Source organism: Cnephaeus nilssonii (genome assembly GCF_951640355.1).
Source record: "Cnephaeus nilssonii genome assembly, chromosome: 1".
Lineage (NCBI taxonomy): Eukaryota > Metazoa > Chordata > Mammalia > Chiroptera > Vespertilionidae > Cnephaeus > Cnephaeus nilssonii.
In genome coordinates, this window is record NC_137072.1 from 64,609,704 (window position 1) to 64,625,302 (window position 15,599).

Sequence of the window (15,599 nt, forward strand, 5' to 3'; positions counted from 1 at the left end):
GAAGAAGAAGAAGAAGAAGAAGAAGAAGAAGAAGAAGAAGAAGAAGAAGGAAGAGAAATAATATCTAGGCCTCAGTTGTATTTCAGCCCCAGGCCCAAAAGAGCAAAAAAGTCAGCCACAGCTGTCCTCAGGACCAGCTGCATTGAATAATGACCCCCTGCCCTGGCGGCAAGCAATCAATCAGTGGAGACCCAGACCCAGAAAGGACACACCTGGAAAGATGCTAAATATTAAGATCTCCCCCAGGGTCCTCCATGAAAATCTCCACCCTTAAAACCCTTAGGACAGAGGACCCAGTGCACTCTCCCTCCTGTGAGCCCGCCCAAGCCCTTTCTTTTCCTTTTTCCTTTCCCCTCCCCACAAGCACTTTACCGTCGGCTTCCTCACTCCCAAGCTCCAAGAACCCTTCCTTTACCTCTTATACCTTGTTTCCTAAGCCCACTTCTAGGAATTACTTTTCCTACACCTGTGATTTATAAATAAATGTTCTCTTATAGTTTGGATCTTGGCTCTGAATTCTTTCCTGGCCAGAAACCAAGTACCGAGGTTGCTGAACTCAGGGCTGGTCTGACCCCATGGATCTAACACCCAGTGCCATTCCCACCGCCTACAACACAAGTATCATCAAAATTACTAACTGTTTCAAGTTTGGTAGCATAAGTCCTGAAAATCAGTCAGGTACCCAAAGAGTGAGGCTTGTGGCTATTCATAGTAAATGGTCCCTGGCACTGTTCACAACAGAGTAGAATAAAAGTTGCTAAAATCTCTGTCAGCCCATGTCTCAGGGTCTGAAGAGATGCATTTGTGTTTTGGCTGAAGTGGTGAAAGCTCAGCTGATGCAAGGAAGCAAAGGAACTTTCATGTTAGCCTTCTAGCACATCAGCTCTCTGAGAACAAAAATTAGGATAGAGGATAAAACTGTATTTCCTACCAGAGCTGAATGTTACTTGAAGGGAATAAAAACATTGAACTTCATCATTGTATCAATAATGTGGAAAAGTCCTAAACTTAGAAGAGGAAGGTGTAATAATAGAGCTTCTTAAAGGGATCTTACTTACCATCATATCTGAAGCTTAATAACTTAGAACGTTGTAATAGAAGGCACAATAGAATATGGCTAAAGACAGACGAGAATTATTTAATCACACAGATAATATTTCCCTAGGTTCACTTTTCAGTTGGCTTATTCAATAAAAGCACAGATGAAATATAATGCAAGGGGAGGGAGACTTTAAGTGTTTCCAAAAATGTGCTCCACCAAGTAAAAGAGCAGCCAAAGGAATTTGTTGGTGCAGAAAATAAATATAACTATTCCCCTGTTTGGTTCATCTCTTCTTCTCAGCTCTACAAAGTTATCATCGGCCCAGTATCATTTAGATAGACATCTCAAAATTGCTCCCTCACTCCTGGGAGAGAGCCTTGGCCTGCCTGTGACCCTGGCCTAAACTTTAACCAGCTCATCTCAGGCTTGTGCGGTTGTTGGCTGCAGTACAGAGACATGATGCTCCGAAGGCAGAAGATTGCACCAGCCAGGCCAGTGCTGTGTGTTTCATCACCCTCCGCCAGTCATCTAGGATTGAAGTAATCAAGCTGACTCCAAACACCAGGATGCATCAACAGAGCACACACCCTGGAACAGAGCTACCTAAACAGGACGTAAGTCAGGATGGGAGCAAAGCTGCATACCATGAACAGTTATGGGATTAACAGAGATGAAAGCTGCACATGTCAGAGCCTAAGTCAGATCTCACATTGTCCTTTTAGCATTTATACAGTGGCCTGTTGGATGCCTGTCTCCCCACAGGAACCATGCCTCAATCACCTTTGGATCCCCAAATAATCCTAGAAGGATCCCACTTGCGGGTAGCCACTCTTTCACTTCCACTTCCACTCTTTCCTGGAGGTACCTTGGGAAAGATAAAGACCGAAAATAGAAAAGACAGACGCATAACAACAAAAAATCCAACATGTGAAAGTATTCACTTTCAGATAGGCTAAAAAAACTAAACCAAGGCTACTGGCCACCCTCACCTAGTGACTTTTTGAGCCTCTTAACCTACCAAATTGAAACACCTTGTGCTCTTTTAAATTCATAACCCAAGATATGAACTACCACTGCCACCACCTCAATACATAGGGCCCCATAAACGGTCACTCAAGATCAATGAAAGCCCAAATTCTCACCAAAGACAACAGAAAACCAGCAATAAAGTGTGTCCTCTCCTTAAAACATAAGGACACACATGAAAAAATGTACCCAACCCAGAAAAACAAAAAATTAGTAGATCTGCTCTATCTGAGAGAAAGATATCTGGCACTACAAAGAGGATATCCAGCTGAAACCGGTTTGGCTCAGTGGATAGAGCGTCGGCCTGTGGACTGAAAGGTCCCAGGTTCGATTCCAATCAAGGGCATGTACCTTAGTTGCGGGCACATCCCCAGTAGGGGGTGTGCAAGAGGCAGCTGATCGATGTTTCTCTCTCATCGATGTTTCTAACTCTCTATCCCTCTCTCTTCCTGTCTGTAAAAAATCAATAAAATTTATTTAAAAAAAAAAAGAGGATATCCAATCTTAGTATAAATATTTTCAGTAATAATACTTAGGTATTTAAGTAGGCACCACAAAACTCTACTAGTCACTTCACTCATTTGAACATAACAATAAATTATACAAAAATAGACAGATGTTTTCATTCAAATGAGTTATTTTTTTAATAAAATTTCTACAACTCCTCTTAGACAAGCCTCCAGAAGATAAACTCCTTCTAGTAAAGTGTTTAACAGTTTGACCTTCTTTAATCCCAAATTAGATGGGCACAAAATTATTTCAACAATTATTTTTGAAAAATGCATAAAGACTTAATCTTGTAATTTAGTGATTCATTTCTTACTAATGTTATAGCCACTACTCCCATAGAATTCTACTCCCCTATGAACCTGCTGTCTTAAATAATTCTTAATTTTTTTTTTTTTAAGTTTTCTTGGGGATAAAAAGCAAAGCACACCAACACAAGCAGACTGGTTAAATCCGTTGATTTGTTAATTCACTTCTAACAAACATTAAACAAGTTTCATTACTGCAGGCCTTTTCTGAGCCTTTGTTACTGTGCAACACTACTCTCCAAAAGGCAGTTGTAGTATGTGGTGATTCCCAAACTGATTTCACGGGAGAGTTGTTTTTGTTGTTGTTGTTGTATTTCATGTATCATCAATTGGCTTTTATCAGGAAAGAGTATTCTGAGGAACAGAGTACTTTGAAAGCCACATATTAGAATCTACACTAATAAAGGAGAAATATGCAAACTGACCATACCTCCATGACACCCACCAGCCAATCAGGAGTGAGTATGTAAAGCAACCCAACAAAGATGGTGGTTAATTTGCATATGCAGGCTCGGAGTGGCCAGGCGGGGCAAGACACCTGCTATGACAGGGAGGGCGGGGGGCAGAGGAAGCTACAGGAGCTGCGCTCTGGCCGGAACGGAGAAGACTGAAGGCTCCGGCCGGAGCGAACACTGAAGGCTCTGGCCAGAGCGAAGACTCCGGCCGCCGGAGCGAAGACGGAAGGCGGCAGCCAGAGTGAAGGCCTGGGTCCCGGGTGCCAGAGGAAAGCCAGTGCCAGCAGACAGGGGAAGGAAGGCCTATTGCACGAATCTTTGTGCAACGGGCCTCTAGTAGTGTTAATACAACCTCAAAAATAGGTTTAATTCCCAGTTCAGTCCAATTACCTTTTTTTTTAAGCCATTGACTACATCTTTAAAACCATGAACAACCACCTTTAAATGCATGCCTTTACAAATACACAGGTAAACTAGCAAACACTACCTCCTTTACAGTAACAACTCATTCAACACTCAAGCAGCTACTATTTTGAAAAGAATTATGAACAATCCTACAGAATGCACTACTCTATGCATATTACAAGTTCAAATTGAGTAGATGTAAATGAGACATTTTATATCATCATATTTTGGATATTTTAACCGTCAAAATGAAAAGAAAGACTCACCAACAGAAGCTGAGTTTTTAAGAACTGACTCCTTTTGGACTCCTTTTTCAATTCGTAACGTGGCCCACTGTTAAAAAACAAGAAGTATTAATTTAAACTGTTCCATAGACACAGTATAGCATACTTAACCTTTTGCACTCGGATGTCGAGTGTGACTCGAAACGGTTAGCATTAGAATAAAGGAATCGAGAAAAAAGCAAGTGAGTGCAAAGGGTTAATCATGCTTATTCAGAAGTGAAATTAAACAGTAAGCCTTAGTGTTACTTGAATTAAAGAGATCCCCCAGGGAATCTCTGATGTAGCACTATTCCAAGTCCCAGGTATACTCTTCTATTCTGATAATGCCTTAATGATAGGAGGAACAGATCACGTCTACTCCATTTAAATCACTCACACACAATCTGGTATCACAATAAATTACTCCTTGAAAAGGTGGTGAAGCATGTTGGGCAAGAGCAAAGGTTATGGCCTTAAGACTACCAGAGTTTGCCCTGGCCAGTGTAGCTCAGTTGGTTGAGCATCGTCTGGTAACCAAAAAGTCAACACTTAAATTCCCTGTCAGGGCACCTGCCCAGGTTGCAGGTTTGGTCCCTGGGTGGGTACAGGAGACAACTGATCAATGTTTCTCTCTCACATCAAAGTTTCTCTCTCTCTCTCTCTCTCTCTCTCTCTCTCTCGCTCGCTCGCTCTCTCCCTCTCCCTTCCTCTCTCTCTAAAAAAAATCAATAAAAATATATTTAATTTAAAAAAAAAAGACTACCTGTGTTCAAGTTACTTAATCCCTCTAGGCCTCAGTCTCCTCATATGGAAAGTGAAGATAATAGTTCCTATCCCATAGGGTTTGCTATGAGGATTAGATGAAATTAACACATGTAAAAACTCAGGGCCCAAACTATAGCTATTATTTTCATAGTAAATTAGGCATTCAAGGCTCAGATGCACTCAAGCCTAATTGCCTGCATCAATGATAAGCTTGAAAAGGAAGACAGAGTGAGACTTGAAAAGCTGGAAAGCAATCAGTGAAGTCGGTAACTAAAGAAGTCATATGCCCAGATGGTCACTTATGTTTTCAGATACATAGGAAAAATGTTATAATTATGAGTAACCAGGGGTTTGAGAGAAGTTAAGAACAGGAAAAACCAACTCCCATTTTGCTTTGAATGCATATAGGAGTGTAAAAAAACATACCAAGATGTGACTTGCTATTTTCTTCTTTACACTTTTTTTAATGCATTTTCAACATTATCTACCATTAACATCATAGTTCAAAAACTACAAGTTGGCCCTGGCCAATGTGGTTCAGTTGATTGGAGCATCATCCTGTGCACCAAAAGGTGGCAAGTTTGATTCCCGGTCAGGGTCAAGACACATAGCCAGGTTGCAGGTTCGGTCCCCAGTCAATTGATGTTTCTATCTTTCCCCTCCTATCTCTAAAATTAATAAAAATTGTTTTTTTAAATGTGCTAAAAAAAAAAAAAACTACAAGTTAACCTTGTTGACAGCATTCCAGAAAATCCCAGTAGTTATTTTTTCTATTTTAGAAAGGAGCCATTAACCTTTTGCACTCGGATGTCGAGTGTGACTCGACACGGTTAGCATTAGAATAAAGGAATCGAGAAAAAAGCAAGCGAGTGCAAAGGGTTAAAATATTATTTAGATTATTACAATTCCAGAAATTAACACTGGCTAAATTGACTGATTTGGGGTGGGGAGGAGGGAGCCGAGGAGGGAGAGGTAAAATGCATTGTAATAATTATAATTAGAACTTAAGCACCCTCGAGGAACAAAAAGAATTTATTAAATATGTCAAGACATATATCTCAATTATTGATAAGCTCAAAAGGATAATTCAGAGATGAAAATAAAATTTCAAATAAATAAGAAAATAAACTGATAAAAAATAACCTAAAATATGTACATGAAGGTCGAAGAGTAAGCATGATCTGACTATGTCAGGACCCTTGCACAACATTCCAAAGAGCCAAGTAGGAACATGCCATTTGAGCTTAGAGAACAGCCTATAAATAGAGGCTAATCTTCCAGGCTTCAAATGTCAAATCACAAATTATAATAAGACTCAGTCTTAATCTGGTTACATCTTTTTCTCTTCCTTGAAAACTTAAACTCTAGACCTCCCATGTTTTCTCAAAAGAGGTAAAGGTTTATTACTATGTTTTTATTTTTTATTTTTTACTTATTGATTTTTAGGGGGGGGACATCAATTTGTTGTTCCACTTATTTATGCATTCATTGGTTGATTCTTTTTTTTATGTATTTTATTGATTTTTTTTACAGAGAGGAAGGGAGAGGGATAAAGAGATAGAAACATCAGTGAGAGAGAAACATCGACCAGCTGCCTCCTGCACACCTCCTACTGGGGATGTGCCCACAACCAAGGTACATGCCCTTGACCGGAATTGAACCTGGGACATTTCAGTCCACAGGCCAACGCTCTATCCACTGAGCCAAACCAGTTATGGCCATTGGTTGATTCTTGTATGTGCCCTGACCAGGGATCATACCCACAGCCTTAGCACATCAGGATGACACTCTAACCAACTGAGTTATCTGGCCAGGGCTCTACAGTTTTTCAATTTAAAGCTTTGTACCTATTATCATTGTAAGTAGACCACAAATATGATTAAAACAAAATATTGTAAACAATCAATCATTATTAGTCTTGGAGCTCAGTTTTCTTTTATGGTAGGCACTTGATTTTATATTTTATATAAATAGTAATTACCTTCAACTAGGACAATTATTTCATGCTCAGCTGATGAAAAATATTGATATTTTGTGGTTGTTATGGACTAACTTGTCAGCCCCTCCAAATTCATATGTTAAAGCCCTAACCCCCAGTACATCAGAATGTAACTGTATTTAGAGATATGACCTTTAAAAAGGTGATTATGTTAAAGTGAGGTCTTTAGGGTGGACACTAATACAATCTGCCCAGTGTCCTTATAAGATGAGAAAATTTAGCCAAACAAGGAGATACCAGGGATGCACACACACAGAAGAAGGGCCATATGAGGACACAGCAAAAGGCAGCCATTTGCAAGACAAGGAGACAGGCCTCAGGAGAAAGCAACCTGCCAACACCTTGATCGTGGACTTCCAGCCTTCATAACTACGAAGAAATAAATTTCTGTTGTTTAAGTCACCCAGTCTGTGGTACTTTGCTATGGTAACCCTAGCAAACTAACACAGAGGCATTGCTTAAATAGGATGATTTGCTACAAAGAACTCCATTTTCTGTCACCAGACAAGGTTCAGAGCACATAACATCTCCTGAAATGGTAACACCAAAGTTCTGTCCTACCAAATGCAATTACGTTGTTGAAGACTAGCAAACTTTAAGGTGGGAGAAGTTATTTAATGTAACAAGGAATTTATACTGGAAAACTATTTTCTTCCTTGGGCTTCTTCTCCAGTGAATGTGAAAATGTGCCTGCTCTGCAGTCAGACATACAAGCATATGTATCTCAGTTCTGCCACTTCCAGGCTGTCACCATCCCAGACAAAATACTTTAACCTCTCGGGGCCTCATTATCATCTTCTCTAAACCTGGGACAATTACCAAGCATTGTTATAAAGATTGAAGAAAATAATCTATCTTTCCAGGGATGCAAAGCTGGTACAATATTCACAAATCAATAAACATGATACATCACATAAGCAAAATGAAGGGTAAATATCACATAATCATATCAATAGATGCAGAAAAAGCATTTGACAAAATCCAGCACCCTTTTTTGATAAAAACTCTCAGTAAAGTGGGAATAGAGGGATCATACCTCAACATAATAAAGGCCAAATATGACAAACCTAGAGCCAACATTATACTCAATGGGCAAAAACTAAAAGTGTTTCCCTTAAGATCAGGAATAAGATACTCTTATTCAACATAGCACTGGAAGTCCTAGTCACAGCAATCAGACAAGAAGAAGAAATAAAAGGCATTCAATTTGGAAAGCAGGAGGTTAGACTCATTATTTGCAGATGACATGATATTGAACATAGAAAACTCTAAACACTCTACCAAAACCCTGGCCATGTGGTTCAGTTGGTTGGAGCATCGCCCCCTACACCAAAGGGTGGCAGGTTCGATTCCCAATCAGGTATTAAAAAGAAGAAAAAGACTCCACTCAAACACTGTTAGATTTTACAAAGTAGCAGGATACAAAATTAACATCCAGAAATTGATGGCATTTCTAAACACTAATAATGAACTCTCAGAAAGAGAAATTTTTTTTAAATCCCATTTTCTATTGCAATGAAAAAAATTAAATACCTAGGAATAAACTGAACCAAGGAGGAAAAAGACCTGTATTCGGAAAACTATAAGACATTTAAAAAAAGAAATAGAGGAAGACATAAACAAATGGAAGAATATTCCATGTTCATGAAAATGGAGACTGACATTAAGAGAAACAAAAAGAGCCCTAACCGGTTTGGCTCAGTGGATAGAGCGTCGGCCTTCGGACTGAAGGGTCCCAGGTTTGATTCTGGTCAAGGACATGTACCTTGATTGCGTGCACATCCCCAGTAGGGGGTGTGCAGGAGGCAGCTGATCGATGTTTCTATCTCATCGATGTTTCTAACTCTCTATCCCTCTCCCTTCCTCTCTGTTAAAAAATCAATAAAATATTTTTTTAAAAAGAGAGAGAAACAAAAAGAGTCTTCTAGACCAGCATGGACAGTGCCCCATATGGATGAACCAGAGGCAAAGAAAAAGGCTGAAGGCAAAGCGAGAAAAAGGAAAGGGGAAAAACAAAGCAAAAGCAGGGAAGGCGGCTAAGGGTTTGGCCTGATAGATTTTTAAAAACTTGAAAAGTGCCACATGGGACAGATCTTTGATTAGAATTTATACACCTATTTCAGCTTCTATCAAATGAAAACCTTGTTTCCATTTTTTAACTGGGCCTTTTTCTTCAATTCAAATCCAACATAACACCTCAAATTTGTTTTAGGAATTTGCATAAAATATTTCCTTTGAAAAAAAATTCCATGTTCATGGGTTGGAAAAAATTAATATAATTAAAATGTTCATACCACCCAGAGCAATCTAGAGATTCAACGCAATCCCTATTAAAACACCAAATGCATATTTCACAGATCTAGAACAAATGTTCCAAAATTTTATATGGAACTAAATAAGACCATGAGTAGCCTCAGCAATCTTGAAAAAGAAGAACAAAGTTGGAGGATCACAATACCAGATATCAAACTATACAAACTATACATATATCAAACTATACTACATGGACATTGTAATCAAAACAGCCTGGTACTGGCCCAAGAACAGACATATGGATCAATGGAACAGAACAGAGACCCCAGAAATCGACCCAAGCCATTACTCTCAATTAATATTCGACAAAGGAGGCAAGAGCGTACAATAGAGTCAAGACAGTCTCTTCAATAAATGGTGTTGGGAAAATTGGACAGGTACATGCAAAAAAAAAAATGAAACTAGACCACCAACTTACACCATACACAAGAATAAACTCAAAACGAATAAAAGACTTAAAGTTGCAAAACCATAAAAAAATCCTAGAAGAAAACTAGGCAGTAAAATCTCAGACATCTCATGTAGCAGAATTTTCAGATACATCTCCTACGGTAAGAGAAACAAAGGAAAAAATAAACAAGTGGGACTACATCAAACTAAAAAGCTTCTGCACAGCAAAAGAAACCATCAAAACAATGAAAAGGTAACCCACTATATGGGAAAAACATATTAGCCAATGATACATCTGCTAAGGGGTTAATTTCCAAAATATATAAAGAATGTATACAACTCAACACCAGCAAGACAAACAATCCAGTCACCTCATACCTGTCATAATAGCTACATCAACAAATGACAAGTGCTGGCGAGGATGTGGAGAAAAGGGAACCCTAGTACACTGCTGGTGGGAATACAGATTGGTGAAGCCACTCTGGAAAACATTATAGAGTTTTCTTTAAAAATTAAAAATGGGGCTGCGATTTGACACAGTAATCCCACTTCTGGAAATATAGCCTAAGAATCCCTACCTGAAACACCAATCATAAAGAATATATGCATCCCTATGTTCACAGCAGTATTATTTACAATAGCTAAGATCTGGAAACAGCCCAAGTGCCCATTAGTAGATGAGTGCATAAAAAAAGCTGTGGTACATTCATACAATGGAATACTACATGGCCATAAAAAAGAAGAATCACCCTAACTGGTTTGGCTCAGTGGATAGAGCGTCGGCCTGAAAGGTCCCAGGTTCGATTCCTGTCAAGGGCATGTACCTTGGTTGCGGGCACATCTCCAGTAGGAGGTGTGCACGAGGCGGCTGATCGATGTTTTCCCTCATTGATGTTTCTATATCTCTATCCCTCTCCCTTCCTCCCTGTAAAAAAATCAATAAAATATATATTTTTTAAAAAAGAAGAAGGATCTCTTACCCTTTTGACAGCAAGGACCTGGATATTATTATGCTAAGTAAAATAAGCCTGACAAAGAAAGACAAATACCACTTATATGTGGAATCTAATGAACAACAAACATAAACAAAATAGGTCCAGAGGCACTGATGCATGGGACAGACTGGCAGATCTCTGAGGGGAGGGGTGATGGGAAAAGATTAACCAAAGAACATATACACATATATGCATAGCCAATGGACAGAGACAATAGTATGGTGAAGGCCTGGGTGGGGGAGGGACTGGATGGAAGGGGCAAAAGTGTGGGGGGGGGGGGCGGGGGGGAGGGGGGGAGATGGGGAACATCTGTAATATTAACAATAAAGAAATAAACAAATAAAGAAGTAGATAATCTATCCAATGACCACCACATGCCTTTTAAAATGATGGAAACTTAATTGGTGGACAGAAAAGAGGGTAAAGGGAAAGAATAAGAATTAAAACAAAAGGCAGGAATTGTCTGCTCTGAGTACATATGCTAACCTATCAAAGATCTGAAGGTAGGTTAAATTTTAGCCACATGGAAGAAAACAAAAAAAGACCAAAGAGTTTTTTAATTCAAACTCCAAGAATTGAGCGCCATCAAGTGCTTTTATTCACCTCTCCTCATTGAATCTGCACAATAACTCTTGGAGGCATATTCCTGTATACACAAGTAGAAACTAAGGTCGAGATGGTTAGGTAACCTGTCCAAGGTTACAAGGCCAGAAATTTTTTTAAAAATATATTTTATTGATTTTTTTTACAGAGAGGAAGGGAGAGGGATAGCGAGGAGTTAGAAACATCGATGAGAGAGAAACATCGACCAGCTGCCTCCTGCACACCCCCTACTGGGGATGTGCCAGCAACCAAGGTACATGCCCTTGACTGGAATCGAATCTGGGACCTTTCAGTCCGCAGGCCAACGCTTTATCCACTGAGCCAAACCAGTTAGGGCAAGGCCAAAAATTTGAAAGAACTTGTTCATGCTTCCATCTTATTCCTCAAAAACTGAGGGGGAATAAAAAAATAAAGAAGCAAACAAATAAAATTTAAAAATCTATAATAATAAAAGCATAATATGCTAATTAGACTGGATGTCCTTCCAGATCACCTTCTGGACAAAGCCGGGGCTACGAGGAAAGCCCAGGTCCCAGGTGCCGGAAGGAAGCTGGTGTCAGCAGCTAGGGGAAAGAAGGCCTACTCTTGCACAAATTTCATGCATCAGGCTTCTAGTAAATAAATAAATAAGTTGAGGGGGAAATTTAATAACATTCCCCTACCTTCTTCTTCTCCATTAATCCTTTATTCTCTTCCCATTCTTTATTTCCCACTAATCTTAGGCCAATGAATTGCAACCCTTCAATCCTTTCACCTCTATCATTAACCTTACAATTAACTTGCATGGTGGACAACAGCATTTTTCAACCTTTAATCCATGCTCCTCTCTGATAAACATGAAAACTTCACACACACCTTCTAGAGATTCAGATACATACACCCCACCATCCAGATGGATCACTCTCTACACACCATCCTCTCAGCCAAAATTTTACTTTTCATAGTTTACATTCCTAAAACAATTTTCCCAATATAATGTAACATTCCTGAGAAATTCTTATGTAGCCCTTGAAAATCACTAGTTTAGAGAATCACTAAGAATTCAAGCCTTGTCCTCAAGTGGCTTGCCATATCAGGAGCTTATGCACACATCTATATATATAAAAGGCTAAGTGACCATCCAGCCGGCCGACTGGCCAGTACATATGACACACACTGACCACTAGGGGACAGATGCTCAACACAGGAGCTGCCGAGCTGCTGTGACTTGGCAGCCGCAGTTCTCCATTGACGCACCCTGGAACCAGAGAGGAGGGAGCCCGATTCCTCCAGGGGCCTGCGCGATTCCACCTTCAGCAGTGGGTTATGTTGTTGCTGGGGCGTTGTCAGCCCCAAATCTGGTTTACTGCCAAGCTGCAGTTCTAACTAATTTCCTTTCAATGTGCACAAATCCATACCCCGGGCCACTAGTATAGAGATATTCAGCAATGCACAAGGCAGCATGCAGTAGGTGCTCAATAAAAAATTACTACCTGAAATGATAAGCAGCTAAGAAGGAGTTAGAGAAGAGCGGGGTCAGTTACTTGACAAATAGCAATTACTACAATCAGCTATTCAGAAGGCACCCCACACACATTTAAAATTCCAGAATTTGAGTTTATGGTCATGAAAAAGCCATCCATTGCCAATGAAACTTAGAAAAGTAAATACATAATGTACAAAACTAAATGACCTTTTAAATAGTATGTAGGTTGTAACCTGGGAAACTTGAGATTTTTCAACTTTCAATCAAAGAACCCATAGAAGGCTCTTGGGACTGGAATGCAAAAGAAACAACCAAATCAGCTGCAAACAATACTAAGGAATAATGAGTAACAGGAAAGGCTGGACCTTGAATGGAATCTACAAAAAGGCAGGGTCTTTGTCCAGAACTCAAGATATTCTAATACTGAACACTAACAAGGATGTTCTAATACTAAACAACCCGTGCAATTTTTAAGGGAACTATTCCTAGGGTCAGAAAAAGTAATCCCCTATGCTAATCCCCGCCTAACAGACATGTCTTTGACACAACTACTGCTGTTCTAGTGGAAGGATGGAAAGCCCTGGGTTGCCACTTCCACCTCCTGTGCCTAAAGCAGATACCACTGTGGGATCGTAACTCTTTCCTGATGTGCCCAGCTTCTTCCAAACACAGACGCTCCAGGCAACTACAACCAACAAGTCAGAACTGGCTCACAAAATGAATCCCCATCCTCACTCCATATGTGCCAAGCATCTCTCTGACCTAATAACTCAGTCTTGGCAAAGAGGATGGTTCCTCAGGCCACCTCTATCTACCTGGTTTCCAAGCCAAGTGATGTACCTCCCACAACAATTCGAAAATTGTTCTTGATAGTTTGACTAACAGAGTACATTTCTGAAAGTCTCTTCAACTCTAGATGGACAAAAAAGAAAACTTAAGGTGCTACCAAACGGAAGGCCAGATCCTGGACCGGCGATATCTCTTCAAAAGATAGTAGTTATTTGCCAGGCTGACAGCAATTGCTCTTCTCTCTCCAGGACATGTCTTTAGCTGTACCTTGAATTACTGAAGCAAGAAGCACAGGAGTCAGCACCTGGAAGCCCGTTTGTGCGATTTACCCTCACCCCATCCTGACTTGGGTATAAATCCCAACAGACAGTGCTGTATGGAAGAACAGTTCAATTATTTCAGAGTTCTGGGAAAGAGTGAACACCAGCTGAAGAGGATCCTGTGCTATAAGGAGAATATCCTGAAGAAGTCAAATAGTAAGAGGCAGCTGAGACATTCACAGCCTGGTGTGACCACGTTCAGAGTGTGAAGTCAGTAAGAAAGCCCTGGCCGGTGTGGCTGGGTTGGTTGGAGTGTCGTCCCCTACACCAAAGGTGGTGGGTTTGATTCCTGGTCAGGGCACATACCCAGATTGCTGGTTCTACCAGGGTCAGGGCCCGTGTGGAAGGCAACTGATAGCCAGAGGCAACTGAAAGATCAGATAGATGATAGATAGATAGATGATAGATAGATAGATAGATAGATAGATAGATAGATAGATAGATGAGGAGCCACCCTGCAGGCTGGGTTTCACCCTGAGACAGGAAATAAGAGCAGAAAAATGAGAACCCACATTAGAAGTTAGAGAAATGAGGACGCTAGACCCTAAATAATAATATTATTCTTTGAATAGCAGCAAACACTTGCATGGCACCTTAACATGTCTCAGCACCCTTCTGAGATGTTTGACATATTTTAACATACTTAAACAAGCCTATGGAAATCAGCATTATTGTTCACCCTGTTTGACAGATGAGAAAAATGAGGCTTCCCTCAAGCCTGGTATTAAGAAGCAGAGCTGGGAGTTTGGTATCTTATCTAAGCCAATCTGTACCCAAAGGCTGTACTCCTAACCACTAGGCAGACACACCCTCTCATTAGTTATGACCACTTCATTCAAACTACTGAACTGGGTCTCAAATTCCTCATCTGTATAAAAGGGGGATAAGTGCGCCCCCCCCCATCTTCCAAGGCTTTGGGGAGCAGATGCCGAGACAGTGAGCAGGAGGAGAGCCCCTGGAATTTAACAAAGCCATGTATAAGACGAAGCAGCAGCCGTTTTCCACCGGGCCCACCTGCACCAAATACCTTTCTTTGCAGAATTTGGGAAGAGGAGTGTAGGGAGAGCAGAGGTCAAAGACACATGTTTAATGACACTTCAAGTGCCATCAATTAGATAAAATTTCCATGACTTTATTAAAACATAATCAGATTTTTTTTCTACCATTGAGCAATTGGTTTCTTATCTTGAGCATAAACCTGATGCCTTGGTATAGGAAAGGACCTCTGAAACCAGGGGCTGTAAAAACTTGGGAGAGTGAAGTGACAGCGGCATTGGGTGGCGGATATAAAGAAAGCCAACGATATAAAAGGCGGCCAATAGAGTGGTCCAGGGGTCCCAGCCCCGATCTCTCCAGCTCTGCAGAAGCTGTCTTGGCGCTACTGCGGAGGATAAACCGAAACGCACACCCTGCGGACCACTGACCTTCAGAACTGCCCCCCCCCCGCCCCCCTAAACTGGGCTCTACCCTCGGTCCCCACCCCCAGACTCTCCCTGAAGCCCTCCGAGGTGCGGGGACACTCACCTCTAAAGTTTTCACCAGGATCTTCATGTACATCTCTGAGATGCCCAGAGACACCCCGAAGGCCGAAGGCAGGAGGATGAGGCCGAGCACCAGCGTCAGCCAGGTGAAAAAGATCTTCCCAACCAGCTCTGCGCCCTCCATGGCTGTGCGCACCCTTTCGGGAGGGGTCCCCGCGGAGGTCCGAGCGCGGCGGCTGTCCCAGTCCCCAGGCGGTCGGGCGGCAGCCCGGGAGAATCAGCGCTGCCACCTCCCGGCGCTCACCTCTGCAGGGGGGGAAAGAGAGGAAGGAAAAACTTTCAGAACGACGGCAATTTCCTTCCTTCCTTCTGGGGCTCCTCCTGCGGCGGCCGATTAACTCTTTCTCCGCTGGAGACCCAGACCAGCGTGGAAGCCACCGCACGCACGCAGAGCCGGTAGCGCCAGCCGGGAG

The 15,599-nt window shown here is 41.3% G+C and overlaps 1 protein-coding gene across 2 annotated transcripts in view; it reads right to left on the reverse strand.

Annotated features, from left to right (window-relative positions):
• Positions 1-15,599, reverse strand: part of GPAT3 (glycerol-3-phosphate acyltransferase 3) — an 82,910-nt gene that overhangs the window by 54,636 nt on the left and 12,675 nt on the right. For both annotated transcript variants that reach the window (XM_079766702.1, XM_079766701.1), the window contains exons 2-3: positions 15,170-15,432; positions 4,010-4,076 (exon numbers count right to left, since the gene is read on the reverse strand). In XM_079766702.1, the coding sequence (XP_079622828.1) occupies positions 4,010-4,076; positions 15,170-15,310 (208 nt within the window). In that variant the 5' untranslated portion in view covers positions 15,311-15,432. The remainder of the gene's footprint in view (positions 1-4,009; positions 4,077-15,169; positions 15,433-15,599) is intronic.